At 28.1% G+C, this 13,800-nt stretch overlaps 1 protein-coding gene across 3 annotated transcripts; it reads right to left on the reverse strand.

Annotated features, from left to right (window-relative positions):
- Window positions 1-8,685: 8,685 nt before the first annotated feature.
- Window positions 8,686-13,464, reverse strand: LOC113381232 (serine palmitoyltransferase 2-like). Of its 3 annotated transcripts, none has more exons than XM_026620193.1 (11): window positions 13,293-13,464; window positions 12,919-13,181; window positions 12,667-12,846; window positions 12,169-12,323; window positions 11,748-11,893; window positions 11,449-11,667; window positions 11,177-11,374; window positions 10,199-10,326; window positions 9,963-10,126; window positions 9,793-9,891; window positions 8,686-8,966 (listed from the first exon to the last, which is right to left on the reverse strand). In XM_026620193.1, exons 2-11 carry the CDS (start codon window positions 13,072-13,074, stop codon window positions 8,750-8,752), a joined length of 1,662 nt encoding a protein of 553 aa, XP_026475978.1. In that variant the 5' UTR covers window positions 13,075-13,181; window positions 13,293-13,464; the 3' UTR covers window positions 8,686-8,749. The 3 variants fall into 3 exon arrangements, with proteins under 3 accessions (XP_026475978.1, XP_026475981.1, XP_026475979.1); XM_026620196.1 differs by having other exon boundaries at window positions 13,264-13,464; XM_026620194.1 differs by lacking the exon at window positions 13,293-13,464 and having other exon boundaries at window positions 12,919-13,198.
- Between the last annotated feature and the right edge of the window lie 336 nt (window positions 13,465-13,800).

Below are 13,800 nucleotides of genomic sequence, written 5' to 3' on the forward strand. Positions count from 1 at the left end.
AAAAACTAATCAACACATCTCCCTATCAATAGGAATCGAATGTTTGAACCATTTAAATCGGTTGATCCGTGCATCATTTTAGAAAAGTTCTTGCAATTTCCTGCTTTTATTTTTTTTCTTTCTTGTTAAAAATGAAGTGTTTTAATACTACAATGTAATAAATGTTTGATAATATATATTTTTTGACTATATATTAGTGAAGTTTATTTAATATTTCTCTATTGGTTTGAATTCGGTGAAGTGAAGAAATTCTAATCTGACACTTGTCTCATGCATAGCCGACGCACAGACTCGTTTATAATTCATAAATCAGTGAAGCACAAAATATTTTCTGAAATAAAAAGCAACAGACCTGAAAAAGATTCAATTTAACTGGATAGCGTTACTATTTAATAAAAATTGAATAAGCCGATATGTTAAAAATATTGAGGTACAGATATAAACTATTAATAACCATTGCTGAATCATTAGTTAATGCAGTTTTTTTCCCTTAAAAATTGTGAAATGACATAGTTTTTCTTTTCTTTGTTTAAATGTGTTTTTGATATTTAACACAAAAAGCGTATACAAAATGACAAAATGGAATAAATCCAATAAACAATTTTTTAACTTTTATAATATTTTTTATCTCTTTCATGATATGATTACTGTTTAGTAGTATCCTTTATTATTCACAAATGATAATTGCGAAAAAAACCTTTTGCGGAACCCTTAACATGTTGATGTAAAGTGATATAAAAGGAAAACAGAAAATGTTATGGCCCGTAAACTTTAGCCTCGGATTTTTATAAATGTAGGGCTACAAAAATATTTTTCTTGATTCGACAGATGCATTTTCATAATGAAATATTTAAAAAGTTTGTAAGCTTTAATAAGGATAAAAAACACAAAATTGAAATAAACATAAAATGTAGTTTATTGTTAGTAAAATAGTTTATGAAAGCGGTATGTTCGTTTATGTTTCCTTGAATAATTTACAAACTAGTAGTTGTAAATTAAATTTAATTAAAAAATAGATTTTTCAGAATTTAGAAATTTTGAAAAAAAGACTTTTTGATTTAGTGTTCATTTTGGTGGCATTTTGCATCAAGGCAAGTTGCATGAGGTTCCCTATATGTGTAAATAATTGACTTATTTTTTTTTTATTGGCCTCGCTTACTCGAGCATTTAGCCACCTACATTATTCTATACAATCATATATCCTATACAATCTTCAATTTTATATTATCTACATCATACAAATCCTACTTTTTATACTTCTTAACTTACCTTCATTCATCTTTCTTCTTCTTTTAGTATCTCATTTCATCTTCTAAACACTTCTTTTACTTCTTCTCTTCTTACTTCAATTCATTTTAATTCTATTTCTCTAATTTTTATACATTCTGATTATTTTTTCATACATATTTTTTATTACAATTCATAATTCTACTATAATTCCAAATTACCTACTTAATATTTTTCAAATTCTTGCCGGAGATTCGAACTCAGAACTTCCAGCGTGTGAATCGGGAACGCTACTCTGTGAGCTAATCCCGCCACAACGCGGCCCAATATTCCGAATTTTAGTTTTTATAATCAAACCACTTTTGTAGTAGACCAAGTACTAGCCAACCTTTTGAAAAACGGTGTTGATGTGAAGCTAAAAAAAATGTACTGGTATTTCTTAGCACATCATGGTCGCCCAGGCCTTTGAAAGTGTAAAAAAACGAAAATTAACCTTTTTCCTGTAAGCTTCAATTTTTTATACGATTTTTATTTATTCATTGAATAATTCAAAAATCAAATTACCAGACGTTTACAACCTGCATAAGTACCTGCCACCAAAAGAGCAAAAATGTTCATTTTTATGAGCCGTTTTAAAGGTTTATGAACATTTTGGCATACCTTAGAAAAAATGGATGTGCGGATACAAATTTTTGTCGACGATTTTGAGAGCACTGATCAACCGATATGAATGATTCGAAAACATTCGAGAATTATTAATAGGGAGACATGCTGTTTAGTTTCTGGCAAAGGCTCAGCCGTTTCAAAGATACAGGGCGAAAAGTCCAAAACTGGTAAATCAGTTTTTGAGAGAACGGGGCGTCCGATTTTTAATGATACAAAAATCATGATCATTAGGCATATACGCATCAAATTATCAGATATTTTATATAGATTTTAACAATAAGTACAAATATTGTTTACATATTTATGGGTTCCGTACCAAGATTTATGATGTTTAGAACCGTTAGTCTGAGACGCGGCGCTTCTGCGCTTCGATATTCCGTCTCTAAAACATCAACGCAGCGCGATTGCTTTAAAAAAATTAAAGTTATCAAAAAAATGTCAAAGTATGAACACTAAATTAAAAAGTCTTTTTTTTAATTTCTAAATTCTGTAAAACCTATTTTTTCAATTTTCATCAAATTTTAAAGTTTTTGAAAATTTCAAAAATTTCTAGTAATTTGCCTTAAGGCACGATGCCATGCACCACTAGTTAACTTCCCGTAGGGCAAGTTATAGTAATCGCAAAAAAATCGAAAATGAAATTTTTTATATATCTTTACGTTTCAAAACCTTCTGAACATTTTGGCATACCTTAGAAAAAATGGATGTATGCGTGTGCGTGTCTGTGTGTGTGTGTGTATGTATGTATGTGCGGATACAAATTTTCGTCGACGATTTCGGGAACACGGATCAACCGATTTGAATAATTCAAAAAACATTCGATTCGTATTGATAAGGAGTTTTTGGCGAAGGCAGGTCTAGCCGTTCCGAAGATATGGGCAAAAAGTGCCAAAAGCGGTAACTCAGTCGGAGCGTCCGATTTAGTATTAAAAAGTAAACATGAGAAAAAGTAAAAAAAAAAAAAAAATGCCATTTGACGGTCAAAAATGATCATTAGACATATGCACATCAAATTATCAGATATTTTATAGAGATTTTAACAATAAGTATAAATTTTTTGTTTACATTCCTATGGGTTCCGTACCAATGTTTACGCATTAGACGGCGACGCGGCGCTTATGCGCTTCGATATTTCGTCTTTATGCAGCTAAAGCAGTACGATTGCTTTGAAAAAAAGTTCAAAATTTCCAAAATATTTCAAAATAAATGATTTAAGATAGAATGATTTAATATGGTTCAAAATTCTATTAAAAGTTTCATATCATTGATCAACTTTTATTGATTATTATTGATTATTTTTAATTACTCGAATTTTGAATTGCGGTACGGAAAGTTCCAAGAATTTGCCTTAATTGCCTTAAGACAGAATTCCACTTACAGCTAGTTTTAGTTTTGTTTGTTACAAGCAATTCAAGACCGATTGTTGGCTATCGACATGAAGTCGCTTTTATTAAATACAAAATATGGACACGGTTAATTGGTCTCGTCATAACGGGGGAGGGCTTTCACCGTTCGAAACGGTTTTGACTGATTCGCTCTAATTCGAATCTTATTAAAACTAAATCGTGGCGTGAAAACCGACGCTCCCCTCGCGCGGAACGAATACACTGAAACGCAAAAAGCAGATGTCACAAATCAAATCAGTTATTATACGACACCCTCGGCCCCTCGTTCAAATGGACTACAATTACAGCACGTGGGCGCTACATATAGATATACCCCAAAATCAAAATTAGTGTCACTAGTAGTTTGCGGACCACAAGACTGAACTATAGTGTGTCAGCAAGAATATCGTTGCGCATTCATGTACAATCCATTTTAAAATGTCTCGTATGCAAAATATAATAAACAATCTTTAACAAAAATAAACAACATAGAAGATGTTGTCCAGAACGCTATTTGTTTAAACTTATGTAATTGAACACAGTGTGCATTCTCCTAATATCTTCTAATATCTTCAATTTTTGAAAAAGAATTATTGCAAAAAATTATTTTTGTCAATCAAAACACAAAATCGTGAAACTGTATTATGATATGATTGAGATTGCATTTTTTTAACTTCCCGTAGGGCAAGTTATAGTAATCGCAAAAAAATAGAAAATGAAAATTTTTGCATTTCTCGACGTTTCAAAGGTTTCTGAATATTTTGGCATACCTTAGAAAAAATGGATGTATGTGTGTGTGTGTGTGTGTGGGCGTGTGTGTATGTATGTGCGGATACAAATTTTCGTCGACGATTTCGGGAACACCGATCAACCGATTTGAATAATTCAAAAAACATTCCATTCGTGTTGATAAGGAGACGTGCTGATTAGTTTTTGGCGAAGTCAGGTCTAGCCGCTCCGAAGATACGGGGCAAAAAGTGCCGAAAACGGTAACTCAGTTTTTAAGAGAACGGAGCGTCCGATTTTAATAATTCAAAAAACATTTTACTTGTATTGACAAGGTGAAGAACCGATCAAATTTTCATAAAGGCAGGTCTAGCGGTTTCGGAGATCTAATGAAAAAAGTAAAAAAAAATGCCATTTGGCGGTCAAAAATGATCATTAGACATATGCACATCAAATTATCAGATATTTTATAGAGATTTTAACAATAAGTATAATTTTGGTTTACATTCCTATGGGTTCCGTACCAATGTTTACGCATTAGACGTCGACGCGGCGCTTACGCGGTTTGATATTTCGTCTTTATGCAGTTAAAGCAGTACGATTGCTTTGAAACAAAGTTTAAATCTTTCAAAATATTTCAAAATAAAGAAAACTTTTTTTTTTCAAAAAAAAAAATTAAAAAAAAAATTAAAATTTTTTTTTTCAAAAAAAAGTAATTTTTTGTATAATTGTTTGTCAAAAATCTTATTTTGTCGAAGTAAATTTTTTTCAAAAATGTTAATCGTTTTTAAAAAAATAATAATTTTTGGTATGGGAAGTTCCAGCAATTTGCCTTAAGGCACGATGCCTTAATTGCATTAAGAATTCCACTTACAGCTAGTTTAATTCAAATCCGCGACGGTAACTTGAAGTTTTGCTAATCCAGGACAGGGAGGTGGGTGATAAAGGAGACTGAGTACTGTTGTGGCACTTTTTTATCAGTAATAATTTAATCAATTTTTCAGTCAGCTGGGAGAAAAGTAAATTGAATGGCAATTTAAACATTTATCTACGTGAAAATACTGTTGTCATAAAATCAAATCACACAAGAAAAGAGCGAGTGTCACAACCATTCATACCCGGGGGAATATGTAATTCTTTGCAAAAACTTTTTTTCTTGAATTGAATTTTCCTTTCTCTTTCGTACTTTGTCTTAGTTAAGTTATTTTTGTTATCCGTCTTCGCCGGAAAAGGACAAAAAAGGCCTGTCACAACCGTACCAACAAAATTTGTCATAACGCACACGTTTAAAAGTAAATCATCATTATTATCTCAGCTAAATTATCTAACTAAGCAAAAACTCGTTAAGTTATTACTAGTTTAGTTAAGTTATTTTTGTTATCCGTCTTCACCGGAAAAGGACAAAAAAGACATGTCACAACCGTACCAACAAAATTTGTTCCAACGAACAGTTTTAAAAAAAATCATCATTATTATCACAGCTAAATTATCTAACTAAGCAAAAACTAATTGATGGTAAATAAAGACTAATTATCAACTTACAGCAAAATAACAAACAAATAAGTGATCTATCTGAATGCAAGTAAGTAACAGTTATTTGAAGGAATTCGAAGATGAAAACTTGCTTTTGATTTTTTAGAAGCAATGCGGTCTACAGATCATGTGAATATAAGGCACTGACTAAAAACAATATTAGAAACTTGTTCGAACAATCGAACTTCATCTTTCTCCTTTTGGACCCTATCTCAATGTCAATATAGATCAGCAGTAGTACCCCTACTTACAAAACAAACTTAAATATTAGACTATATTTCAATATGATGAATTTTATTAATTGTATTTTTAACAAAAATTATACATTACGTATTTGATATAATAAAAACTAGTTTTAATAAATGATTTAATAAAAAAATAATTTGGCAATGAATACAAAACTTTTTATATTTTTCTGATTTGTGGACAGATTTTGAAGTCTATAAAATTTTGTGCAATTTACTTCATCATTAACTCTAGTTAAAATATCGCTTATAGTATGTCTATTTCAAGTCGAAACTTTTCATTTGTCTAAAGCACTTGTGTCAGACAGAAGAAATTTTACTTTCATAATTTATTCCTGATTTTAAGATGAAAGTTTGATATTATAGAAGTTTATTTCAATTTGAATTTTTGTTACAACTGTAATCTAGTCACATTAAAGAATTTTGATTAAAATATTACAGAAAATACGGAAAGTGTTTCCAAAGAATGAAAAAATACAAATTAAAGTTATGAAAACTTTTGCAGGTCCATATTATTTTAAAATATTCGCTTAGACAGTGAACTCTATCATAAATTAAAAAAATGAAAAGACCCGGTCTTTCCAAAAACAGACGGTCCCAGCAACGTCTTTCCAACGGTTTGTGAGTTTTCAAAATCAATTCAGAATTTTTTGCTAAAATTTCGATATAAAATTGCAGTCTTCTGCAAAATGCACAAATCAGTCAAATAAGTAAATTAGATTCGTATACTATGCTATTTCAACTAAACTTTATCATTCTAGCTTGAGATCAACTCATCTTTTTTTATTTTGTATATGAGTTTTAGAACTTTAGTTAGAATTAAAAGTAAAATCTAACTTATTTTCGATATACAAAAAGTTTGAAACAACAAAAATTCAATCTCAAAAACTCGGTTTCTATTTTCTGCACTCTTTGCTCCGTATCTCCGTAACGGCTGAACCTGCCTTTCTCATCTCTTATAACCAACCTTTGTTGGTCGAAAGCTATGTTTTGACGAGTATACTGATTGGACATCCATGGAACGGGCAATAATTTATTTTTTAGCTATGAATTGGTTTAATTAAATTTTAAATATTTTATATTGAAATATTGATTTCATAACAAAACATATCAAATTAAAATATCAATTCAAAATATTTAATAATCAATTTAAAATATTTTAAAGGTATCCCTGAAAACACCTCAAGCTTAGGCATAATAAAATATTTATCTACACATAAATTGTAAGCATTATATTTCTCTTCTTTAAATAATTAAACATTCAATATAGATTTCTTTTAGATATTTTAATTCTGAACACTATTTTATTATTATTCATAATTGCAATATAATGCATAAGTACGTGCTTAAGTTTAATAAATGTGATTCAATTTATATTTATATGGTATTATCTATTCATTTCAGTTTTAAAATACATTTGGAAGCACTATCTATGTGTTTTAAAGAACTTATAATGTTACTAATAATTTCCCAAATTGATCATAAACTAGATCAAAAATAATTAAACAATTTTAAAGTCATTTATTAAATATTTATGATTATTCTTGTTTTGCTAATTCCTACAATAGCACAATATAATCACAATATATAAAATAATCAAGTATGAATGACTAAGTAAATATCTATGAAAAAAATTATTTTATAATGAAAAAAATAAAATATGACTATCCAATTGGCAAAATTTAGCCCATTTTAGTAGACACTAGCGTAGTATATAATTTGTACTGAGCTCTAAAAGCCTAGCTAATCAATTCAACAATAAGTCTATAAAATATATAAGTGCTTCTTTCTTTAAGAGCTTATAATTTCAAGAAGGCGCAAACTATGTCTTATTTTTAACATGGCTGCATTTATTTAAATGCATTTTATAACAACATTTTCATGATTGAGACAATTTTATCCTACATTGCAAAATATACAAGTATACTTTAACTAGATAACTTTTTTGCAATTACCTTAAATATAAGACTATAACTGACTAAGATTTCTATATTAATATTTTTCATTCGCTACAATCAATTTAAGCATTTTTGATTCACATTTCAAAATCGGCCTAAGTGTAAAATGTTGCTGAATTCTTTTTTGACCAAAATATTAAAACTATTGTGTTATGACAAATGTCTCAAGTATCTCATGATAATGATGTATTATAATAACATAAAACTAATTTTATGCTTATGATATGTGAAAATAACAATGTTTTGTTGAAATGCTTTTTTGGAATTACTGGTTCAGTCATTTTTATTGAACACACTTTCGGTCTATTACTTATGAGAATAACTACAATAATTAAATTACAACTTGTTTCCCTTATTGACATGATATATAAAAGAAACAAATTGTAGTAAACAGATCATTTTGATAAAAATAATGAAAATAAACTTATTTTAATTAGTATGTAGTATTTATCACAATGCATAAATGATATGCATACAATTTCAATAATAATACCTTCAAATTATTTACTTTAGTTTGTTCAGTTACAAGTTCATTGTGGCACTTTTTTAAATAAATATATGCCTATCAGATAAAATATTTATTGAAGTAACTACTCGCTAAAAATTATTCATATAAAACATATAAGGCATACTGACATTTTTATATCACCCTTCTAGTATAGTACAAAATAACAAAAATTGGTATTATTTCGTTTCTTGAATTACACAAACACTATTCGCACATGCAATTTTTTATATTAATTGGAACTGTTTATTAACATATTTGGATAGCTATGATATCTATGATTTGAAAACTTATAAAAAAATGACTAACATCTTAAATTTAAATAAATAAAATAAAATAATTAGGTATAAATGATTTGTTCAATGATCTTCAATCAAAAAATGTGAAATACAATAGAAAGTAACAAGATCACATGTTTAATTCAATATAATTGTGTTTAAAATTATCATTAATTGGCTTTCATCTTGTGCCCATATTAATATTTTATGGTAATTGTATAATTGTTTAATACTCAATTGGATTAGGGTCTCGTGGTTTTCTTGAATACTTGAGACCAAGTTCATCAGCTATCTCATCAATTACTTGTAGTGCATAGTCTAGTTGCTCTTTGGTATGAGCAGCAGAAAGACATATTCGTATTCGACCTTCCATCAATGGCGTAGCTGGAAAACCAACACCCACTACAGCTATGTTTCGTTCTTTAAGCGTCCTCACCACCGCTCTGAATAAAAATATGCATGTAAATTATTAATACTAGTTACAATATACTCATCAACTAATATTGAGACAAATAAAGTGGTGTTTTTCAAATTAATGTTCATCAATATGCGGTCCAGTATTTAAACCTTTCCATTTTTAAGTAAAGCATATATTTCATTTAGAATTGTTCAGTATGATAAATATCAATATTATCAATTCTCCTCTTCTATAATATTATTATTATAAAAGTAGATTGTTAGATATTTTTCTTGTGCAGTTATGCACAGTAATTTACTAATCATTTCTATTATTATTAAATTGCATTTTCACTATTATTATAGTATGCATATATAGGAATGGTATATTTAAATTACAGATAAGAGGAATTTCCAGAAAACATTTTGGCCTCCTAATTTTCATTAATCAGTTTCATTAATTTATTATTTTCATGATCTTTCTGAACATTTCATCTTATACCAAATTAAAAGAAATGATTCAATACAAATTGGAATCAATACTATTAGTTGCTCTCTTAAAAAAAAAACCTGCACCAGAATGTCAGGAATGCTACTCAAATAATATATTTTTGATTGATACGATACGGCTTGTTCTTATTACAAGTAAATATAGAAACTGGTTTGAAATTGAATTTGGAATTTCTAATTTAAATCATTATTATACTAATATAGACATTGCAGGCGCCATTCTAATAACTACATAAATATGAAACAGACAGTTGCACTAAAAATAATAAAGAAATTTCATTAAAACAAATTAGAAATCTCATTACACATTGCCTATTTATATGCCGATCAATTTATATTTAAATAGTTTTGCACACAACTTACCCAATTTTAGAGAATAAGTAAACCAAAATTGGTATGACTGGTGAGTCTTCATGTCCGTAAGTAATAACACCAATTTGAGCTAATCTCCTTCGAAAGTACCTTTAATAAAGAAGAAAATAAACAGGAAATTCGAATTATTTATCTAATATATATATTTTATAATAGTATACCTAGTATTTCTTGCTAACCGGTTGATTCGTCTTTGACCTTCGTCGGTTCCATCTAAACCCATTATTATTTCCATTACACTTATTATTTGTTGTGCAACAGGAGGTGACATTGTAGCAGCATAGCACTGTGCATGACTATGAACTCTCAGATAATTTATTAGCTTCTAAAAATGATTGAATATTTAATAGATTTAGAAAGAATGTATTTAAATTATTATTATTGCAGTAAATCCTACTTTAGAGCCTGCTATGTATCCACCAGCACTTCCAAAACTTTTGGTAAATGTACCCATCAGTATATCAACATCATTTGGATCAACCCCATAATAATCAACAACACCACGACCATGAGATCCCATTGCGCCTAAATTGTATAAAAAATATAATATTTTAGCTGCTTACATCTGAATAAACTTTGAAGTAGCAATATTTATACAAATTTCACAATATTCTGATCCATAAATCAACATTTCATATCTACAGCATGTGTGATATGTTACAACACTTTTCAATAAAAGTGTCAAATATGTTGTGACCGATAAAGTATTTGGTAAAAATAAGACTATTCTATTTTTAACTTTCAACTTTTACTGATTATTGTATGTCTTCATTAATTAAGATTCTTTTCTATTTGTATGTACATTTCAACTGTTGACACATATTTAGTGTAAAATATATATATATATATATATATATATATATATATGATTTAGATGTTTTTGTTCAACGTTGATACATATTCTTGAAATGTTAATTTGCAGCAAATCATCAAAGTAAATGTACAATAAATAATGTTACTTTATTTTTATCTTATCCATTTATTCATAAATTTACTTTATCTTTATGCATTTTGTATGTTTCGACACAGTATGTATGTTATCATTGAACAAAATTTTTTTCATTAATACACAATATCAAACCAGGAGAAACGCTCATGAAAAATTAAACTAACATTAATTTCAAAATACAAAACATAACATGAATAAAGTAAAAAAAATTATAAAATTAAACAGAGAATTATGTAGTCTCCCTACATGATAACTTATATATGTATATACGTATATAACGCTACATGATAACAACATATATAAGTTGCTATCATGCAGTGAGACTACATAACCTTCTGTTTTAACTTTTGAGAATAACATTTTAAGAATACGTTTTAATATTGAATAAAAAATCTAAAGATAATGTATATTTTGATAAATTATCACCTATGCTATGTGCTTCATCCAAATATAAATATGCTTTAAAACGCTTCTTTAATGCAATTAGCTCTGGCAATTTAACTATTGAGCCTTCCATACTAAATATTCCTTCAACCACAATCATAATTTTCTTCCATGGCTTTCCAGTCTTTGGCTGTCCTTTTACAATGGCAGTTTCTAGTACTTTTTCCAAATGTTTCATATCTGAATAACAATAATCAAATTTAAAAATTGAAATGGAAACTCAAAAACTTAAAAAAATTCAATAATATACTAACTATTATGCCGAAAAACTTTTGTAGTGGCACCTGACAATCTTAAACCTAATATAATACTGGCATGATTCTTTTCATCACTAATAACCAGGCACCCGGGACTTAAAAGAGACGGTAAATTTAGAGAATTTGTTGCAAAACCCATTCCAAAAACAATAGCATCTTCAACACCCAGAAACTCTGCAGTTAACTTTTCTAAACGAATGTGAAGTGGATTTGTTCCTAAAAATATAATTAAGGTTTTCTATGATGTTAAACATTAAAAACACAATCATTTCAAATTCTTTCAAAATGCAAATTACCAAGTTCATGTCGCGTACTGCATAATGAAAGCCCATAATCACGGATGGATTTTTCAACTGCATCAGCACATTTGCCTTTATTTTCTGCAAAGCCTAAGTAATTATATGAACCCAAATTTAGGCATTTAGTTTCCGTGCCTGTAAATCTGAATAATTAAAAAATATTAAGTAATTGTAAACTTTATTAAATATATTATGATATTAATAAAATATTGTTTTTTGAATATAAAAAATAATAATTGAATTATTGAAGGATTAATAAAAACTTATTTATAATGAAAATGCTACATATTTATAATAAATATAATCATGCTAAGTTTTAATTTCATGAAAAGGTAATAACTGTATATTTAAAAATGTGGTGAAATGATGGTTTTGAAGTATTTCAGAATCTTATTTTAAATTTAAAATTTTCCCTTACTCAAAGCTCCAACCATAATCCTTAGTTATTCTATCTTTAAGAGTTACTTCTGCTCCAGGGACACTGCATATAGGTCGATTCCAACAATCTCGAATTCTACGATATACATATCTCAAATAAAATTTGTCAAAACTGTCATATAAAGGTGCATAGCCCTGAAATTAAGTAAATTGTAATTAAAGTAATATACAAAATGAATATATTTTTTATTTAGATATATATAAAAAAACAGCAACATTAAGATGATAATTTAGCTTTTTCTTTATATTATTTATATTTTATTAAAATAATATAATTAAACTTAAATTTGTAGTATTCGATTTAAAAATAATAAACATAACAAACATATTATAGCATAAAGATATTATTTGCTCGTATAAAATATTTTAAGATTTTGACAGTTAAGTTTAATTAAGTATAGAATAAATAATTAAAAAAATATTACTTATACTTATTATTTCTAAATTAACATATTGACTACTGTGTAGTCGTGGTTACCTTTCGATTTTTTTCAGTGGCTACTTTGGGAGTAAAAAATAATTGATTTAAAAATCCTAATATCATCAATAAATAGAATCCTAGATAAGTGAGACATGCTGTATGCAAGGGGACGTGTTCAAATGATTCTTTAAGTCGATGAGGATCATTGTAATCAAATTTTTTATGCTGTGCTGTATGCTAAAGAGAAAAATTGTTACAATTACAATAATTATAATGAATTAAAATATATCTGAAATAAAATAGTATTACCTTAATATGGCCATTGGATATGCGTTTAACATCCTCATTTGAAAATCCATTTGCTCGGTGGCTCTTAAAACTGGTTTTACTAATAAAACTTTTTATATCATTTATTGCATGGCTTTTTATATTTATTCCACCATTTAGACGCTCACGATCTGCCATCTTCACAATTCTTTAAAAAATCTTGCCAGTTTTGAGTTCAAATTATAATTTTAAATCAGTAGGTGATTTTGCAAGGATTTTCTGGAATCTTGACTTTTATCGGTAATCTATAAATTCCACCATAGTAGTTAAAACACAAAAAGAATCATTTTTCACATATATGTTGAATTAATATTATTCATTGCACACATTATATTAGAAAATTTTGGAATAGTTACAAAACGTCAGTAGCTTTGAGGTTAATCGCTTTCTCAAGGAGTAGCCGCATTACAGTATTGAATTCAAGGTTATGAAATCTGTTAACGCAGGCTTATTTTTGGCAATACTATCAGGCACTCGCATTCCTACATGCTACCGAAATAAAGTTATTGCTTTGTTTTCTGCATTTCTATATCGTTTGAAGTTTTATTTAAAATGTAAAGAGATATACATAAAATGAATTTATATTCGCTATTTAAAACATTCAATTCAAATTGAAATCAAATATTATGCAAAGTACAGATATAATGAAGTGTGATACAATATTTAATATTGTTATAAAAGTAAGAGTTTGTGTATGAAATTATGATTATTCCTCTTATCCCTCTTACTCATCTCTTTCTGCGATCGCAGACGAAGAGAACAGGAGGTGAGTCATGGTTTGCGCATACAAATTGACTATATAAATATTGTGGATATTATTCATTCGCGAAATGGAATCAGCAATTTATAAATACTAAAAAAGTT

The sequence above is a fragment of the Ctenocephalides felis genome, unplaced genomic scaffold (assembly GCF_003426905.1).
Source record: "Ctenocephalides felis isolate EL2017-DRISC unplaced genomic scaffold, ASM342690v1 CF-g0.4_SCAFFOLD_02710, whole genome shotgun sequence".
Lineage (NCBI taxonomy): Eukaryota > Metazoa > Arthropoda > Insecta > Siphonaptera > Pulicidae > Ctenocephalides > Ctenocephalides felis.

Excerpts from the sequence above, each read along its gene's own strand:
- LOC113381232 (XM_026620193.1), bottom strand. The coding sequence starts at position 13,074 with ATGGCAGATCGTGAGCGTCTAAATGGTGGAATAAATATAAAAAGCCAT. Across the intron at positions 10,327-11,176 it reads GGATGAAGCACATAGCATAG|GCGCAATGGGATCTCATGGT; the intron begins GTGATAATTTAT and ends TATACAATTTAG. Across the intron at positions 10,127-10,198 it reads GATACATAGCAGGCTCTAAA|AAGCTAATAAATTATCTGAG; the intron begins GTAGGATTTACT and ends AATCATTTTTAG.